The 19,979-nt window shown below is 51.9% G+C and overlaps 1 protein-coding gene across 10 annotated transcripts in view; it reads left to right on the top strand.

Moving 5' to 3' along the window:
• EML1 (EMAP like 1) overlaps window positions 1-19,979 on the top strand; it is a 162,635-nt gene that overhangs the window by 137,036 nt on the left and 5,620 nt on the right. For all 10 annotated transcript variants that reach the window (XM_079129487.1, XM_079129481.1, XM_079129483.1 and 7 more), the window contains 8 exons: window positions 688-783; window positions 2,118-2,252; window positions 2,754-2,853; window positions 3,788-3,942; window positions 4,962-5,087; window positions 5,251-5,382; window positions 7,092-7,159; window positions 9,243-9,331. In XM_079129487.1, the coding sequence (XP_078985613.1) occupies window positions 688-783; window positions 2,118-2,252; window positions 2,754-2,853; window positions 3,788-3,942; window positions 4,962-5,087; window positions 5,251-5,382; window positions 7,092-7,159; window positions 9,243-9,331 (901 nt within the window). The remainder of the gene's footprint in view (window positions 1-687; window positions 784-2,117; window positions 2,253-2,753; window positions 2,854-3,787; window positions 3,943-4,961; window positions 5,088-5,250; window positions 5,383-7,091; window positions 7,160-9,242; window positions 9,332-19,979) is intronic.

Here is a 19,979-nt window from a genome sequence, read left to right as displayed (position 1 = left end):
GAGTGGGGACTTAAGGTCCCCATGCATGTGCAGATTCCCCTCTGAGACCTCCCTGCCTCCCAGGTCCCCTCAGGGACACTCTTCCAAGCACATGCTTCCAGCCCCGTGGGCTTGGGAAAGGAGAGAGCCCCCATCCCCATATTCGTCCTTGTAGTCTTCAAGACAGGTTTCCTGCTCTGGCCTTGCACGTCACCTGCTTCCGTGGCAGGTGGCTTCCGCTTGTCCTGTTGCCTGTCTGCAAATGGGTTGAGGGGACCTCATGGTCTTCCAGGCTTCCTCAGGATGTTCTGCCTACCGATCCACATTTCATCCAGTTCAGAAAGTGACATTCATGAGCCCATGCACATGCTCATGTCACCTGCCCACACTACTCAGCTGCCGCTGCGCAGCCCTCCCAGGCTCTGTCTGCTCCAGGAGCTGGCCCTGAGCCCACTGGGCTGACTCTCTGGAGTCTGGGCGTGCAGAGCTGCCCTCTGACCCTGGCTATCCCACTCTGCCACTCCATAAGCCCAGGCACACCTGTGCTCCCTGTCTGGCCAGGGGCATAGGTCTCAAAAGCAGCTGGTGAATGACCTCTGACTACAGCATAGCAGACTTTTTATTAAAAGCAGAATCACTTCCCCTTTTAATCACGCTCATCCTGTCTTATTTCAATGAAGTCTTGCTGTGAAGCGCTTTCTCTTCCAGAACGGGGGAAGCAACCTCTGTGCTGTGGATGACTCCAATGACCACGTGCTGTCCCTGTGGGACTGGCAGAAGGAAGAACGGCTGGCCGACGCGAAGGTCTCGCCCCACCCCTCCTGGCAGCTCCTGCCCTGTCCCACCCCAGGCGTGGCTCCTTCCCCATGGGCTTGCAGCTGCGCCCTCTCCCCTGCAGGACCCTGGTGCTGCATGCTGTCACAGCTCAGTCCTCCACAGTTGTTTCTTTGTTCACTTTTTCTTTCACTCATTTAATAAATCCCAGGTGACCCTCCCTGGTGAGCGAGCGGGGCCTCAGCTCCCCAGAGGTCCAGGCACCGCCTAGCCCGCGCTCCTCCAAAGCTGAGCAGACGCAAAGGGTTTGAGACTAGTCCAGACCCCTCAGGGGTCCTCCTGCAGTGGTCCATGTTGGCCTTCTTCCACTGCCTCGAGCCCATTTCACAAAATGTCGAATTAATGTTCTTTAAGCTTCCTCGCATTTTTCTCCATTAAGATCATCATTGGATTTCTATTTTTGTAGACCTGACTGTGGAGTTCTCATTTTGGCATCTGTTTACCGTAGCTAACCGTACTTCCCTAGTGTTAGGAATACCGTCAGAGAGCGCTACTTGTCTACCCCAGGATTCTGGCTGGATAACCTTAGTTACTACGTTAGGATCACCCTCAGCTGACCTCTCGCTATTAGGCATCTCTTGTGAGTCTGGGAGGCAGGTCCTCATGTTTCCTGACGTGCTATAGCCCTGCCTTCAGGTGTTCTTGCCAGGTTGCTTGGTCAGAAGTAATCAGGCAAGTTTTATCCAGGTTCAAGGACATATGATTGAATTCTTAAGGAGAAGCAACAAGCAGGGCTGGGCTTAGCAGACCGGGGTGCATCCCGGAAGCCAGAACTTGAGCCAAGAGGTGATAACGGAGCTGCCAAAGGCCCAGACCCAGTGCAGTAGACCCCAGCCTGAGCCTCAGGCAGAGGCCCAGGGATAGGATGCAGAGCCTCCTTGGGGGAGGGGCAGAGCAGCCAGTCAGCCAGGCCGTGGGGCTGCAGGAGTCCAGATTCCTGGCCCTTCCCTGGAGGGGAAGCCCCCGGCTGGGGACGAAGCCTAGACCTCTGCACCTTGCCATGCGCCAGGACTCGGGGGCCAGAGTGGGCACTGCCAACCCTACCCCTAAGCCTGCTGCCCTGGCGGCTCCTCCAGTGGAGCAGGTGGCCCGCTGCCCTCAGCTCCCTGTCCTCATGGCCAGTCGGGGGCAAGCATGGGTGGGGCTTGAGGCCATGGCCAGATCACTTCATGCAAGGTGACTTAGTGGGAAAATCAAAGGCATCTGCTTGGCTCGAATGAGTTACTTACTGGTGGTTCAGATTTATTTTCTTAAGAGAAAATTGTCCAAGATTCGAGAAGTCTGACTGTCCTGTTTCCCTGAAGTGTTCTAATGAAGCTGTATTTGCTGCGGATTTCCACCCCACGGACACCAACGTCATAGTCACCTGTGGAAAATCACACCTCTACTTCTGGACACTAGAAGGAAGCTCCCTTAATAAGAAGCAAGGCTTATTTGAAGTAAAGTCACATCTTTTGTCTCATTTTCCCAGGGAGGTACCTGCCGTCAGCTGGGTTTTGGGGAGTGCCGAGGTGTCCCAGTCTTGACGTCAGTTTCAGTGGCAAATGCGGGCTGCCCCTGGGTGTGGTGGCAGATCACCGCTGGACCCCTCCCATAGACGGGAGTGTCCTGGACCCCGTGGCTGCAGTGAAGAAGGCAGGGAGCAGGCCCGGTGGGGGGATGCTGGGACCGTGCAGAGGGTGCCTTCTGTGGGGCAGGCAAGCACTGCGGCCTTCTCCTTGGAGGACTCTTGACTCTGGCGGGGCTCTGACTTTCATTCTGTGGTCAAGACAGCACGTCCGCCCCATCCCCCTCCACACCCCTTCAGTCACTTCTCCAGCAGAGCCGGGTCAGGGTAGATAAAAGGGAAGACCGCAGAGAGGCTGGGCCTCCAGCTCTCCTTAACACAAAGGAAAGGCTGTCCTGGTCAAACACATCTGTATATTTACTACATTCTACAGAAACAAGAAAAGCCAAAGTTTGTCCTCTGCGTGACGTTTTCTGAAAACGGTGACACCATTACTGGAGATTCCAGTGGCAACATCTTAGTCTGGGGAAAAGGTAACAGTGGCCGTTCCCAAGGTCAATGCTTTGATAATAAGCAAGCCCTCAGGGTGACTTGTATAAGAACTGTCTGTGAACATGACCCATCGAGTTACCATTAAATTCCCAGGTGTGTGCGTGTGTGTGTGTGTGTGTGTGTGTGTGTGTGTGTCCTGAAACCATAAAACTGTAGCGGAAGAAAGCTGGAGAGCGGTAAGTTATTGACCCTAAGTGTACGATTCTAAAAGGCTCTTTGAGGCCAAGACGCTGTGGTGAGCTGAACGACATTATCAGGAGATCTGCTAACAAGCCTGATGATGGCTACGAAGCATTTAGGTGGCTTTCCTGGTTTGCATGCCTTCGGCAGACATCTGATTGCCGTAGGTAGTGGAATGGCGAGGCGCTCAGGAGCCAGAGCCGGATCCCTGCTGCCGCCAGCAGCGGGGACGAGTCTCCCGGGAAAGGTGTGCCCAGTTCAGTGCAGGCGCCTTGTGAGCGTGCACCAGGGGCAGGAAGATACTCGCCCGTCCTCAAGGATAAGGAACAGAGGGCTGGGACGGGGCAGGGGAGAAGGCCCGCCAGTGTGGGCAGGGGGCCGGCGGAACCCCCTGCTCCTGGAGCCTCATGTGCTGTGCTTAGTCCTTGGAACAGTCCTGTGGGGCGCAGCGACCTGTTCCACGGAGGTCAGCCGAGGAAGGGGCAGAGCTGGCCTGGCACACAGCTCACGGGGGAAGGCGCAAGCGTGGCGTTGCCTTCCCTGATGGCAGAGGAGTCCAGCTTGGGCACGTCCAGTGCATCGTGAACTTCTAGAAGTCGGTCCTTCATAGAGTAGAACCAAAACAACGTTCTAACCCACCACGTCTCTTTCTAAACCAAAATGCAGCGGGTTTGGAAGATGGACAGGGGCAAGCCTTGGGAAGCGGGCTAACAGTGGTTTTCCCGGTGTGTGTAGGTACGAACCGAATAAGCTATGCTGTTCAAGGTGCCCACGAGGGCGGCATTTTTGCACTTTGCATGCTGAGAGATGGCACACTGGTGTCAGGAGGAGGGAAAGACCGGAAGCTTATATCTTGGAATGGGAACTATCAAAAACTCCATAAAACTGAGGTGAGTCAGCAAGCTGCTGCAGAGGCTCATTTTGAACCTTAAACTGCTATTCTAACCTGTTTCCTCATTTGTTTAGAGTCTTTGACTTATAGTTTTAAAAATTGTTTAGATGAAGTTATATGGAGAAACATGTTTTATGACAGTCATGTAGACAATTTAAGTACAACTAAAATAAACTTCCATTTGTTGGTGTCTGGGACTCCTCTTTGTGTATGTTGCTGTCTCCTTTTCCCAATGAACTGCACAGCAGATAGAGGAAGGGCACAGGGTGGGCTGTTGTCCTTGACCTAAGCCTGCCAGACCCAGACACTCCTGCCCGGATTGCCCTTGGTTTTTGTGAGGCCTGCCGGCCCAGATACACTAGCTCTTGTAGGGCGAGAACTCATCATAGCAAACTGCTCTCAGGGATTGCGTTTTGCAATTCCTTTTCTTAATATTTGTATCATTTCTTGTGTCCATTAGCATGAACAGCACATTTCAGAACTAAACAGAGTGATGTTCCCATTTCAAAGTTACAGCAACTCTTACTAGTCCTTGTTTTCCAAATTTTATCAACTCTCGCCATGGAAGTCATAACAAGCAGGGAGTAGACTAACCAATCGTATTCCTTCATTTATTTATTTTTTGGGTCAGAAAAATACCCTTTTCTATTTTTAAACAACTTGATTCTTGCTGATTCCTTTAAGATATGTAAACTGTTCGTAGTTTTGGAAGTAAGGTTTGAGACTGTGGGTGTAGCACGGTGGTAGCATGCCTGGGTCCAATCCCCAGCACTGCACAAAAACTTAACCAAAATAAGTAATCAAATAATAAAACATAAGGTTTGGGGTTGCAGTCATTCACCCCACAGCTGGCTTTGGTATCTATCTAAATCTCTGTGTGTGTCTGTGTGTGCACAGATGTACACACGTGTGAACCTGCCAAGCCCTTCCCGTACGATTTTAAACAAGGACTTTGGATGTTTGAGCTAACGGTTTCATGAAATCTGAGATCTTTTCATACCACCCTTTCTGACGCAGATTCCTGAACAGTTTGGCCCCATCCGGACAGTGGCTGAAGGGAAGGGCGAGGTCATCCTCATAGGCACGACAAGGAACTTTGTTCTGCAAGGCACCCTTTCAGGGGACTTTGCACCCATTACTCAGGTACGGTTAGCTGAGTGTTCAAGCAAGCTCTGGAAGGAGGCGGCCACACTTTGTGTCCCCCTGGGATGGCCGTGGCAGAGATGAATCAGGGCCCTGCTAAAGGAGCACAGGCTGTCATGGACTCTGGGGTCTCAGAAAGCTCCTGTGTCTTGGTTCTTTGTAGGGTCACACTGATGAGCTCTGGGGGCTGGCCATCCATGCCTCCAAGCCTCAATTCTTGACCTGTGGGCATGACAAGCACGCCACTCTCTGGGATGCCATCGGCCACCGGCCCGTCTGGGACAAAATCATAGAGGTAAGCGTGTGTGCTACGTTTCCACTTTTCTTGTAAAAATTCTTCTGGAACATGTTCGTTTATTTTTTGCATGAGATAGTGGTGATGAAATCGCCTCCAGGCAGGCCTCATCTGATAAGCCGAGTCCCGTTGCGTTCACGCAGCCTTGGCCGGTCTCACCCTGCGGTTCCAAGGCTTCGCTGAAACCCTAGCAGCTGGCTGGCCTCCCCAGATTGCTCCCTGGGGTTCTAGTGCAGGGCCCTAACTGGCTCGAGGGCTGAAGACCCGTGTTATGAGCTGCGTCCTGCTTTCCTCTCGGATAAGCACTTAGGAGCTGTACTGAAGACATAGTTTCATTTCTCTCTCCCTCTTCCGTGTGATAGTAAGGATAAGCATCAGTTCTAAAGTCAGCATCTCTGGGAATTTTGCAAGAGGAGCACAGATTGGGTGACACGATGTGGAAATATCTTTCCCTACGTGTAAAACAGGCATGCGTTTCTTGAGCACCGACTGCATGCCAGACACTGGTTATGTGTCGTCCTGATCCCTGTGGCCACCCTGCAGGGTGAAGTTTTTTTTTTTCTCTCTGATTTTATCAATTAGGAAATTGAGGTTTAAAGAAGTTAAATAATTTGCCAAGGTCACGGGTTAGTTGCAAGGCCAGTACTTACACCAGCTCAGTCTGGCCAGACCCAGGCTCTGTCCTCAGCATCACACTGTGGAGACTTCAAGGTACCTCCTGTACCTTTGCTTGCACCCCTGACGACGTTCACAGCCCCATGTAAGGAAGGAGCCCTCTGCAGAGCCCTGCATACCCTTCCATGCCCTGCAGAGTGGCTGGCATCCTCCAGGTGCTGGGTCCAGGTCCGACTCTCCTCCCTCCGCTTCAGAGAAAGGTATGGGGGCTGCTGACCCCCGGCAGCCAGCTGAGCCCCGGGAGGGAAGAGCCTGAGGGGCAGCTGTACAGAGGGGGGGCAGCCTTCCCCGTGGTCTCATCATCTGGAAGCAGAGACGGTCACCATGCTTCCCTGCCCCCTTGCCACTCAGCTTGACACGTGAGGGTAGGGGCCAGAGCTGGAGGCCAGAGCCCGCAGTAAGTGAGCTCCCGTGCCCACTGGCCTCGTGACTTCCGGCAGGAAGACCTCGTTTCTCTGTGCCTCGAAATTGTCATGAGATTGGATTAATTGTGTATGCGAAGTGCTTTGTAAATGGTGGCATGTCAAGGGAACATGGTTTCCACTCGTGGGTCAGTGGCAGCTCTGAGCTCCACTTAGGAAGAGGCACGAGGTGGTAAACTAGAAGCCGAAGCTTCTTCGCAGTCTCTGGAATCCTTAGTTTATCCAGGAGCATCTCTGTGCCCCCTGTGTCCACTCCCGGCTGCTTTGCAGGGGTCAGCTGGTCGTATCTCCAGACAGCTCACTCTCTGACAAGCTGACCACTGTGCCACGGGGACTAGGCATCCAAACCGGTGCCCGGAAGAAGAGCATTTACCTGCTGGTCTCTCATCCAATCACTGACACAAAAGGGGAAAAGATGGGAGAAATTCTGAAGGATAAAAATTTAGTGTTATTGAAATGTGCCACGCATCCAGGTGGGAAACCATTTTCTGCTCTGGAGAGAGAAGACTTTTCGAATAGAGCCCCTGGGCCTGAGGAGGAGGAGGTGTGGGTGTGTTGTATGCTGCGGTGCTGTATCTGCCATCAATTTACACTTCCTTTAAAATATTTTAGGATCCAGCTCAGTCTTCTGGTTTTCATCCTTCAGGGTCTGTGGTTGCGGTCGGAACGCTCACTGGGAGGTAAGCCCGCGCAGGCGGCCTGTGCTCTCAGGGCGTGGAGAGGAGCCCCCTGAGTGGGCCCGGCCCGGCGCAGGTCGGCTCTGGCGGCATCTTCTCCGCTCCCAATCACTTCCCAAGAATTAAGTCCAAACGCAAAACTTAAGGCCATGGGTCTTCCCGTTTTGAAACTGGGGGAAATTTGGAAAGCTATGGGTCCTCAATCCTATAAAAATGCCCTGTCTTCAGGTCCCCCCAGAGCCCACCCCTCCATCTGTCTCCAGTTTCGGAGGCTCTGAGGAGCTCCGCAGGGCCTGCCCTTGAGCCTGGGAGGAGCCTCAGTTTGGAATCAAGTGAGAAAGTAGCCAAAGTGCCAAGAACTTGCAGCTGCTCTTTTTTTAACTATACTTTGAGAATACTAGAAGCACCCTATCCCAAGTCTCAGGTTCAGTTTTGCTCGCATTTCTTTACCAAGACCTCTGACATCTGTACCTGAACCCGGCTTTGCCACTCGGCAACGTGTGTCTTCAAGCCAGTCACAGGACTCTGAATTTGTTTCTCCTGTAAATCATGGTAACGTTGTCTGCCTGGCTGTGTCTAGTGACTGCAGGAGGCCATGGTGGAGTACCTTCCCTGCGTCCATACCTATGATAAGTCAGGCACAGGAAGAGGCTCGCCACAACAGCAACTAGAGCAGTTGTAACGCTGTGGCATGAGTTAGGGGGCACGTCTCTGCAGAAACGTCCGATCACACTGCCACCCTTCTGCTGCAATGACGCGAGGTGACACAGTGCCTGCCTGATGAGAAGGGAGGCGGGTGACGTATGCAGAAGGGCACACGCTTTAACCCGTTTATTTCTGGAATTTTCCACGTAGTGTTTTCAGGCCAGGGTTGACCATGGGTAATGGAAACTGTGGGGAGTGAAGAAGGCAGCCCGGGCCGGGGCTGCCTGGACGCGTTTACCACAGTTTCACTCCAACTCTCCCCTGTTCCCTCCCCCCCCCATCTCCCTGAGCAGTGCACCACTGCAGGCCTGAGGGTGGGGAGTGGCCGTCCCCACGGCATTAGCAGCTGCATCAGGACGCGGTTGCCTGGCCACCTTCCGTCCCTCTTCCAGGCAGCAGGAGCTGCGAGCGCTGGGCTCTCACACAAGGGCTCACTCCCCGCGGACCCCAGGGAGAACATTCTCGGAGGCACCGGTGGCGGTGGGGCTTGAAGACGTCCCACCCCTCCGTCTGCACCTCTGTTGCTGGGCCCAGGCCAGATGCTCCGACTGCCCTTTACACAGCACGTGTCAGCCCAGCCCCCATATCTGTTACGTGCTGGCCGCCGCTAAGGTTCAATAGCACGTGAAGGGTAAACGGTTGTTGCAGGTGCCAGAAATCAATGCTGAGAAACCAGGAACCTCGGTGGTCCTGACGAGCGGTGGTCACGCCTGAACGGAAGGCGAGCACAGGGCAGCCCCGCTCCAGGGCCGTCCAGGTTGAACCTGCAGCCCCAGCGAGCCCGCAGCCCGCTGAACCCTGCAGCCTCCCCTGGGTGCTCCCTCACTCTGACACCTAGCAAACTCGAAGGGAGTGCCCGGTCCCTAAGGGAAGGGAGGGAGCACCCCCAGGTCCAAGGTGACAATGCCGAGCCTGTGGAGGAGACCCCAGCTCTCATCCCCAATTGTCTAGGCCTGTCTCCCTTCGGCCCCTTCTAGGCTTGCTGGCCTTCCGTCCGCCCTGTGCTGCTCCCCAGCACGCCCTGCCCAGCCCCTCCTCCACAGCAGGCCAGCCCAGGTGAGCTCGCAGGCGGGCCTCGGCCACGCCTCTGACCACAGGCTGCAGCACTAGGTGTCGGCCACCTTCCTGCAAGTGTAAATGAGAAAACACGCTAGGAGAGGCCGCATCACCGCACGGAGATCCGAATCGCTCCACACGGTCGTGTGTCCTTCCTCTAGGAAACGCTCCTGCCTTGGACGTTCCTGAGCACAGTCTGGATGACTTTCCTGTGAAGCCTCCAGAGCGTCCCACCCTCTCTCGGCCGAGGTCGGGGTCCTGCATTGCTGTCGCGCCTTACTTGCTTCCCCTGAACTAACTTCTCTTTTTCTCACATCTGTCGCAGGTGGTTTGTGTTCGACACGGAAACAAAAGACCTGGTCACCGTGCACACGGATGGCAACGAGCAGCTGTCCGTGATGCGCTACTCCCCAGGTTAGAGCCATGTCACTGCGCGGCCCCGCGGCTCACCTCGCTGTCTGGGGGAGCGTCAGCCGGCCACGTAGGAGCCTGGGGTCTCTGCCCTCCTACGCTGCCCTGTGTCACCTTGCTATTACAGATAATTTCAGGCAAAGTCAAAATTAAACAGAACAACGAGTGGGCCAGTGCTCAGCGGGGCCGGCCTCCTAGCCCCTGCTCCTCCTCCCGCGTCAGTTTCCTCGCTAACTCTTGTTACATCCACAGAAGATGAGGGCTGGTTGGACGGCTTTCTTGAGGCATAATGCACAGATGTCACTCACCCATTTCAGTGGGTACAGTTCAGTGATCCCTAGCACATTCGTAGGGTTTCACAACCATCACAATTCAGATTTGAAACCTTTCCATCCCCCTGAGAGGTCCCCTCTGTCCCCATGAGCCATTCATCTTTGCCTGGAGCCCTGTTCAGGACAACCGCTGATCTGCTGTTTGTCCATATAAATTGTTCTCCATAGTTAATTCCTTTTTAATTGCTGCATAGCATTCCCCTCTGGGGATGTCCCACATTTTGTGTAACTGCGCCTCAATTCATGGACGTGTGGATGGTCCCTCGTTTTCCACGAACATTCACGGATATGACTTTGTGCACACACGTTTTCATGTCTCTTGGGGAGATTCCTCAGAGCCGCGTTGGTGGGTTGTGTGGGAAACTCCTGTTGAGCATGATAGAAACTGGCCAGCCGTCTGTCACCATGGCTGCTGTGCCTGCCATTCCCTCAGCAGCGTCTGGGCCTCTGGGGGCCCCGCCACCTCCGCCACCTGTCACTATCTCGTGGTAGCCATTCTCAGGGGTGTGACGTGCCTGCCGCGGTTTGAATCGGCAGCACCTGGCCACCTTGCCGGTGGGTGGTTTTCACGTGTCCCTCTGGCGTTCCTCCATCCTCCTTGGTGAAACGTCTGCTCGCGCACTTTGCCCATTGAAAATCAGGCTGTCTTACCATTGAGTCGCAGGCGCTCTCTGTTCCACCTGTGCGTTCCTTACCTGATAAATGCTTCACAAAGATCCATTCCCACCGTCTGGTGGGCTTCGTTTTCCTGGTGGCGTCTCCTGAGGTTGTTCTCTGGTATGTCTGTTTTGTTTTGTTCTGTGGACAAAGCCCGGGGGGACTGTGCCTGGCTCAGGAAGGCCTCCCCTGCTTTCTCTAGATGCTTGCCGACGTGGCCCCTGCAGTGAGCTGGAGCCGCTTTGAGTTGCTTCTCATGGTAGCTGAGTCAGGACACTGTTTCGCAGACAGACGTCCCTGTCCCCTCGCCTTGTGTTGACAGCACTGTCTGTTCTCTACTGAATTTTCTTGGCCTTTTTGTCAGAGACGATTGCCCATAGCATGAAGATGGTCTTGAGATACTCCTCCTGTCCTTTGCCTATGCGTACCCTGTCCATCCCCGTGGTCACCACTGCGACTTAGGGTGAGCTTTGAAGCCCAGTGGTGTAACTCCAGCTGGGGCTTATACTTCCCATAGTTACATTGGCTGTTTGGGTTGCTTGACTACATACAATGTTACACGAATTTTAGGATCAGCTTGTCACTTTGTAATTTTAAAAAAGCCTATTAGGGTCTTAATAGAAGTTATGTTGAATTTATAGATCAATATGGGGAGAATTCCTACCTTGATTGATGAATTGAGTCTTCTGATCCATGTCCATGAGTATCTCTCCATTTATATAGATTTTCTTTTTTTTAATTACATTTTTAAAAATTTTTACAGACCGCATTTTCATTCATTGTACACAAATGGGATACAACTTTTCATTTCTGTGGTTGTACACAATGTAGATTCACACCATTGATGTAATTGAACATATATATAGGGTAATACTGCCTGTCTCATTCTACTCTTTCCATCCCCCACCCCCCATCCCACCCCATTTTCCTCTACAACATCCAAAGTTTTCTTCATTCTTCTCTTCCCCCAATCACCCCCCCCCTCGTTATATATTGTCATCCAGTTATCAGAAAACATTCAGCCTTCAGTTTTTTTGGCTTGGCCTATTTCACTTAGCATGATATTTTCCAATTTCATCCGTCTACCAGCAAATGCCATAATTTTATTCTTCTTTATGGCTGAGTAATATTCTATTATGTACATATACCAGTTTCTTGATCCATTCATCAATTGAAGGGCATCTCGGTTGGTTCCACAATCTAGCTATTGTGAATTGAGCTGCTGTGAACATTGATGTGGCTGCATCACTGTAATATGCTGATTTTTAAGTCCTTTGGGTATAAACTGAGGAGTGGGTTAGCTGGGTCAAATGGTGGGTCCATTCCAAGTTTTGTGAAGAATCTCCATATTGCTTTCCAGAGTGGCTGCACCAATTTGCAACTCCACCAGCAATGTATGAGTGTGCCTTTTTCCCCACATCCACGCCAACACTTATTATTGCTTGTGTTCTTGATAATAGCCATTCTGATTGAAGTTAGATGAAATCTTAGGGTGGTTTTAATTTGCATTTCTCTAATTACTAGGGATGATGAGCACTTTTTCATATATTTGTTGATCGCCTGTATATCTTTTTCTGCGAAATGTCTATCCAGTTGCTTGGCCTATTTATTGATTGGGTTCTTTGTATTTTGGGCGTAAAGTTTTTTAAGTTCTTTATATACTTTGGAGATTAGTGCTCTGTCTGAAGTGTGTATGAAAGATTTTCTCCCACTATGTAGGCTCTCTTTTCACATTGTTGATTATTTCCTGTGCTGAGAAAAAACTTTTTAATTTGAATCTATCCCATTTATTGATTCTTGCATTTACTTCTTGCACTATGGGGGTCTTGTTAAGGAAGTCTGGTCCGAAGCCAACGTGATGGAGATTCGGGCCTGTAGTATAAAGTCTGCCATTGTGATACCTCCTGCATCACTCTTCCTGCCCAGAATTGCTTTGGCTATTCTGGGTCTTTTGTTCTTCCAGATGAATTTCATGATCGCTTTTTCTATTTCTGTAAGAAATATCATTGGGATTTTAATTGGAATTGTGTTAAATCTTTATAGCACCTTTGGAAGTATGGCCATTGTGATAATATTAATTCTGCCTATCCAAGAACATGGGAGATTTTTTCATCTTCTAAGGTCTTCTTCAACTGAAGACCTTAGATTTTCTTTTTTTCTTTCTTTTTTTTTTTTTTGGTATTGGGTGTTGAACCTGGGGCCTCACATATGCTAGGCAGTTACTGTACCACTGAGCTACATTTCCATTCCTTTTTAAAATTTTTATTTTGAAACAGGGCCTTGCTAAGTTGCTGAAGCTAGCCTCAAACTTGTTATCCTCCTACTTCAGCCTCCTGAGTAACTGGGAGTACAGACATGAGCCCTATGTACATCTTCTTTAATTGTTCTCAGGAATATTTTATAGTTTTCATGTGCAATTCAAGTCTTGTACTTCCTTTATTAAATTTATTCCTAAGTTGTTTTTATGTTGTGAATTGTGTAAACTTGGGGGCACTATTAGCGGCCAAATAAAATCGGACAGAAAGTGGCCAAAGCAAGCTTTATTGGAATTTGGCTCTCGAGCGAATTTCCCAGACCTCCGGGAACAGCTCAAGTAGGGACCTGGAGAAAATCTCATGTGGCTCCGGCTGCTGAGGGTTTTTATAGGCCAGAATGGGCGGGGGTCCTGATGAGTGACAGGTAGATGTTAAGGGTCAGTGGAATTTTCTAGCCCACTTGATTGGTCACCATTTGGCAGACTGACCTTTGTTTCAGCTGCTCTGCTCTGCTCCCTACAGCCGCCTAAATTCCGACCTAACAAATTGAATTTTTTCTGAATTTTATTTTCAGATTATTTGTTAGTAGTATATAGAAATAAAATCGAATTTTTCACGTGGACCTTATATTCATTTATCTTTCCAACTTTTATTAATTTTAGAGGTGTGGGTGTGTGTGTGTGTGCACTTGTGTGTTTAACCAGTGGGAGTTCTTCATGCCAGGATCACGTCATCTGAAGTTGACAGTTTTTCTTCTTCCTTTCCACTCTGGGCATCTGTAGTTGATTTCTCTTTCCTGCATCAGGTAGTACCTCCAGTTAAATGTTAAAGAGAAGTGGCAAGAGAGGCTCCCTGGCCTTGCTGCCCATCGTAGATAAAGCCTGTCTCTCCTCTCAAGGCATAAGGAACCTTCACCTTGAAGAGAAAGTCCCCCTCTGTTCCTGAGTTGCTTAGGATCTTGGTGTGAACGGCGTTTGTCAGGTGCTCTGTCTGCAGAGATGACCACGTGGTTTTCTTTTTCTTTTTCAACTTGGTGAGTTAGAATAATTTTCCAATGTTAAGCCAACTTGACAATCCTCTGTAAATCCTGCTGGGTCCTGGTGTACAATCCCTTTTTCATATTACTGGACCCCATTTGTCAATAATCCTTTTGCGACTGTGTCCCCAGGGGATGTTGTTCCCTTCTTTCCTGGTGCCTTGGCCTGGCTTGGTTGAGTCCTGCAGGCCTTGAGGGTTGGGAGGGGCCTTCCTCTGCTTCTGAGCTTGTGGAGGATTGCTATTGTTCTTTACTACAAAGCTGATGGAATTCATGTGAATTCAGTGGAACCTTCTGGGCTTTTCCTTTTGGGAAGGTTTATAATTGCTAATTCCATGTCTTTATTTATTATAGGTCTATTTGAATTTCTCATTTCTTCTTGAGTTATTTGGTAGTTTGGGTTTATCTAGGAATTTTTGTTTAAGTTGTCTCATTTGTTGGCACAAATCTGTTCATAGTATTTGCCTATATGATCCTTTTAATTTCCTTAAGGTTCATTCCCAGTTGCTTATCATTATCCTTGATTCTGGTGACTTGTATCCTTGCTGTTTCCTTGATTGGTTCAGCCAAGGGTTCACCAAGTTGGTTGATCTTTCCAGAAAACCAACTTTTGGTTTCATTGGGTTTTCTTCCATTATTTTTCTTCCATTATTTTTTTCTCTTTTTTCTGTTCTGATCTTTATTGTTTCCTTTCTTCTGCTGGGTGTGTGTTAATTTGTTCTTTCTTTAGGTTTCTGAGGGTGGAGGCTTGGGTTACTTGTTGGAGAACGTTCTTTTTAATGCTATAAATTCCTCTTAAGCCTTGTTTGAGCCACATCCCATAAATTTTGACGTGTGTTTTCCTTTTTATTCAGTTCAAAAGTATTTCCTAATTTCCCTGGTGGTTTTCTCTGTGGCTTACAAGTTATTCAGAAATACATTGCCTAATTTCCAAATATCTGGGGAGTCCCTGTGTTTCTTCTGCTGCTGAGATCTGTGTGGTCATTGTAGCCGTTGAGCAGACTTTGTGTGACCGTTCACTTGAAATACTTTGAAGTGTGTCTTGTGGCCTCCTCGTGGCCCGTCCTGGGAGGTTCCCTGGTCGCCGGAGAAGAGCGTTCGCTCTGCGGCCCTGGCGGGTGTTCTAGGTCGACCAGCTAGCACGCGGTGGTGGTGTTCCAGGCACCACGTCCTGCTGCTTCGCTAGTTGTCCTGGCAGTGGTTGGGAGTGACAGTGTCTTTTCACTGTGTTGTCCGTGTCACTTGAGGTCTCTCTGGTGTCGCTTCATGCATTTTGGAAGGGTACCTGGACAGAAGTGTCGTTGAACACCTGCAGCCAGCCAGGCCTCCACCTGCTGCCAGCGGGCCTGCGTGCGGGTGGAGAGGAAATCCAAAGTTCAGGCCCTTCAGACTCCAGCTGCCTGGCTTCCCCCTGCTCTGCGCACCTGTGCAGCCTCCTTGTGGCCCAGGGACCTCCCCGTCGCCACTGGGCACACAGCAGCATTCCCTCCCGCCTCCCCAGGAACACGCCCCAAGCACGGCTGCACCTCAGGCTTGAGCTGCTGGCACTTCCCGCTGAGCCACCTGGAGACTGTCATCTCCATCCACAGTGCTGCTTCACAACGAGAGACCCGCTTTGGTCACAGCTGTGAAGCTGCTGTCCCCAGAGCGTGCTCCTCCCGGGCAGACCTTGGTGCCAGCTGAGCTGCCGGGAGGGGGAGGACAGCCCCCAGGTGCACCCCGCTCTCCTGAAGTGCAGCGGGATCACCCACAGAAGGTCGTTCTGTCACTGATCCATTTCCAGAATGCCGAGATGGTCCTGGGGAGCTTTGCAGAGGGTCATCGTAGCCTTGGGGAGAGGATTTGCCGGCCTCCGCCGGCCGCAGCGCCAAGTCTGCCCTCAGGTTTTACGTGATCACCACGTCGTCGTCTCCCCACGCCAGACTGACATGGATACCTCAGTATCACCAGATGTCCAGATGGTACTCAGATGTTCCGCCCATATAGGCTTTATTTAAATACGTTTTATTTAAATCGGGATCCAGAGCAAGGCCACACGTGGTCATTGGCTGATGTGTCTTCCAAGTCCCTGCTGATCCAGAGGTGCCTTCTCCTTCCCCCTCAAGTATGGCCGCTGAAGAGCCTGCCCCCCACCCGGTGGGCTTTTCACTCTTCGTTTGCTGGCCACGTCCCTGTGGGGAGGCTTGACGTGTCCCTCTGTCCCCCGTGCCCCATTTCCTTGGAGTGATTCTCGAGTCCTGAGATGTGATCCCACACGGTGTTTTTCCTGCAGGGGGTGCGGGTTAGGTGTGGCTCCTCCTGAACACGAGCACTGTGGACGCCCCTCACCTGCTCTCATAGGGGTCTCCAGCCATCCATGTCCCTCTGAGCTCTTCTTCATTTATCAGATGCAGTAGTTCTTTTCGGGGAGACTTCCCCTTCCCCAGGGAAGTTGGAATAAAATGTTGATTTCCCTCACTTTACTTTCTAGTCTTCAAGATAAAGAATGTTCCCTCTCCTCCTCTAGCAGTGACCAGTCAGTGGTGGCAGTTGGGCGCCTTTATGAATTTAAGTTATTCGCTGTTTCGGACGTAGTTAAAACAAGTGGCACAATAAGTCTATGCTTAGACTTCAGGGTGCTATTTTCTGTGAGAGGCAGGATGCTTGGCTATGTTATCAGTCTTGGAAATAGCAGTTTGGGGTCCCTGGAATGCTGACCTGATTCAGCTACTGCTGCCCTGGAGGAATCCTTTCTTTTACCTGCTGATTGACAGTGTCATCTCTGCCTCGTTGCGAAAGTGGTCTCTCCTCTTGAGAGAGCCCTACAGAGGGCACCCTTCGGGTGCTCTTTCCTTGGGCCGGAAGAAAGTTCCTAACCTCTCACCTCATCCAACAGCTGCCGGCCACCTGGGAGCCTCTGCTTCTTGGTGAGGAGCCTGCTCAACTACAGTGCCTTTCACTTCGTGCTTTCCAAGGTGTTGCCTTCCTGTGTTGATTCCAGCCAACGTTCTGCCTGCTCTCATGAGCACCTCATCCTCTTCAGTTACTTTGAACCTCTGCTAAGTGCCGGAGGGCCCTCGTCACCGCCTGCCTGCTCCGGAGGCCCCGCGTCTCCTCGGCTCCCACTCAGCGGGCAGGCCTTTCAGGGTGTTTCCATTTCCCCTCGGTTGCACCAGTGACTGTCCCCACAGACCAGAGCACTCTTTCAGCTGGAAGCCCTGTATCCCGGTCTTCCAGTGGTGGACTGAGGCTGCATGGGGCAGAGCTGAGAGCTCTGGGCCAGGCCCAAGCTCCTGAGTAGGTCCAGTGCCTTCCTCAAGCATCCTTGTGACAACAGGTGGCGAGTAACTGTGAGACTCAGATGAAAGAGGGGACATCAGTGTGCTCTCTGAAGAGCAGATCATTGTACAGACAGCTCAGGAGACATGATGTCATCATCAGTCTTGGCGGCCATGGAGGCCCCAGGAATGGCCCAAGTGGTGGACCCTTGGGGAGTGACCCAGGGTCCCTTGGTGGCAGAGACCCCACTGCACTCAGCACTGTCTGCATTGTAGAGCAGGCACTCGGTAAATACCAGTTGCATGCATCAGTGCAGATTCAAGTGTGTACACACTTTAGCCCTCCAGAAAGAAGAGGGCATCAGATGTCCAAGCACAGATGGCCATTGCCACAGAATCCCAGCAGAATCCCTGCTACTGGAATCCCAGCTTAGACCTGTAGCCCATCTCCTGGGCAGCTTCCTGAGTGGCGAAATGCTAAGAAAAGAAGCCATCCTTAAATTAGGAGGGCTCTTCCCTTCCCTTGTCTCGAGAAGGTTCTAGATGTTGTGCTGGCTGCTAGGGAAGAGCTGGCACCTCCTGAGCTTCACCAGTGGAGCTGTCACAGGATAGGGGAGGGTCTGCTGCTTCATGGATGCTTCTCAAGGCTGATGTTGAGTGTGCAGGTCATAGAGGCTGAGAAGCTACTTGGTTCATAAAGCCAAGCCAAATGGCCACAACTGGGACTTGGAATTGACAGTGAAACCCGTCCAGCCATGGGTCCCTCCGTAAATGCAGCAGGGCGTGCAGTTGAACGCCCGTCTCACCTCTGGTTGAAGAAGGAGTCCAGAAAGATAGTCCTGGGACTGCAGGAGATGGCTGGGGCTGAGCACGAGGCGGGTCCTTGGGCATGAGAACCACCCAGAGAGGACAGACATCCTGGATACCCCAAGATCACAGACCAAGAGACCGTCTGTGGGCCTAGTGTCTGTTTCAGCCACTGAACATCACCCGTTTTTCATTTATGAAACATTTCACCTAAGATGTATCATGTGAATTTGTTTTGAAACCATAGCTCACTTAATTGTTGGCCAGATGCCAACCTCGCAGTTCCATCAACCATAGACGCAGAGTCGTGACGGTTCTTATGATGAAGACGCATCAGCCTTTTGGAACACTTCATGATTGGACAAAATGCATTTTGGTTGAAAAAAGTTTATATTTTTTTAAAGAACAGAAATAGGAAAAAAAAATTTCAAGGGCTGTCAGTCAGCTGCACACACTTGGCCGGCCTGTCCTGGGTTCGACCCGTTGCAGCAAGGGTCACTAACACTGCATGCGGGTGAACGCAGTCCAGGGGAGGAGTGCCCCCTGGGTGTCCGTCGCTCGTGCTTGCCTCATCTCACCATCATTTGAGGCGTGGGTTCCTCTGCTTCTGCTAGAACAAGTCAGAGCCCACTGCTCACCGGGTCACTCCGGCATCAAATCCACCTCTTCTGCCTGGTCTGAGACCTGCTGGGATGCGGGCCCTGCCTGCCAGCCAGCCTCTCTCCTCTGCCACATGGTGCCCCACACTCCTGTGCCAGTGTGACAGGAAGGAGGGTGCACTGCCCTGGAGACCTGTGCAGTCCTTCCCCTGCACGGTGCCCCTGCCCTAGTGCTCACCTGTCACTCCAGGCCCTGGTGAGGCAAACGCTTGGCTTCCTGGACGGCTGGTCAGCTTCTTTCCCAGCCATGACACTCTGTGCCTGGGCGGCTGCTGAGGCTGTTTTCTCGCCTGCAGCCCAAGATGAGGTGCCCCCTCTGTGGGTGCTGTCAGGCTGCCCAGGTTCCGTGCGGATGCCGCCAGCCTAGGCCCAGGCAGGCTGGGCTACCAGGAAAACGGCCCTTCCCTCCTCCCCTGCTGATGGGGCCCTGGCTCTCGTCTTTGTACGTTCTCCAACTGATTCTCCTCTTGGACCAAAGAGAGCTTAGTGGAGTAAGTTTAGGAACTTGGCAGGCCCCGAGCAAGCGGAAATGAGGCGGGATGCGGGGAGAGGAAGGCTGGTGACGGGAGAAACCGGTGGTTCTGGGCCGCATCCGACCTCCGGTAGCCTGTTGACTGACCCTGGCAGGCTTTAGTTATTAGCCAGACATTTGGTTTTATATTCAGATCTCCCAGCTCACAATGGGGTTCCCTCCTGACAAACCCCCCACTGCATGAGAATACCGTAAGCTGCAGCACCCTGGCTTAAGCACACAGCACACTGCAGGGTGCCGTCGTCTCCCCTGTGGTCACAGGGCTGACTGGCAACTGCCCCATGTACCCAGGGAGGCGTGAACCACATAACATCATCCCTAACCAAGATCAAAATTCACAATTCCAAGTGTGGTTTCTACTGGACGCTTAGAACTTTCTCACCATCTACCATAGTCTGGGTCTTGAATGTCACCCGAAGGCCTGGTGTTGAAGGCTTGGTCCCCAGCCGATGGCACTATCGGGAGCAGGTGAATCTTCAGGAGGCAAGGCCTGGTGGGAGGAAGTCAGGTCACTGGAGGCAGGCCCCTGGAGGGGACGTTGGGACCCGGCCCCAGCCCCAGCCCCTCTCTCTGCTTCCTGGCTGCCCAGAGCTAAGCAGCTTTGCTTCCCAACACGCTCCTGCCATGATGTTCTGCCTACCACAGGCCCAGAGCCTGAAACCTCTGAAACCATGAGCCAAGATAGATCTTTCCTCCTTCTGTCATCTCAGGTATTCTGTCACGGTGACAGAAAGCTGACTAATGTAACCCTGGAACTGTGAACACCACAGAGCGCATCCATCACAGGTGGAGGCCATCTGTATTGCAAGTCGCCCGCAACCCCAGCTGGGGCGGAGAGACCAGCCTCCATTCCATTCTGGGCGTCTGTGTAGCTGCAGGTCGACGCCACAGACACTGCTCTGCCCTGTGTCCTTCCCTCCGCCCCTGCTGAGGAAGGGCTGGCACTTCCAGGACTGGTCTCCCCGCCCTAGCGCCATTCCCAGGGGTCCTGGGTCTTTCTCCCCTAGCGTGGCTCCCTGTCGTCATTCGCCAAGGAGGAAGCCAGGTCTACCTTCGTCACAGTGAGCTCCTTCCCTGTGGCTCAGCCAGCAGCCTGGCCTGATTGTCATGACTGCC

Source organism: Sciurus vulgaris (assembly GCF_902686455.1).
Source record: "Sciurus vulgaris genome assembly, chromosome: 2".
Lineage (NCBI taxonomy): Eukaryota > Metazoa > Chordata > Mammalia > Rodentia > Sciuridae > Sciurus > Sciurus vulgaris.
This window is presented reverse-complemented; position numbering and strand designations above follow the sequence as displayed.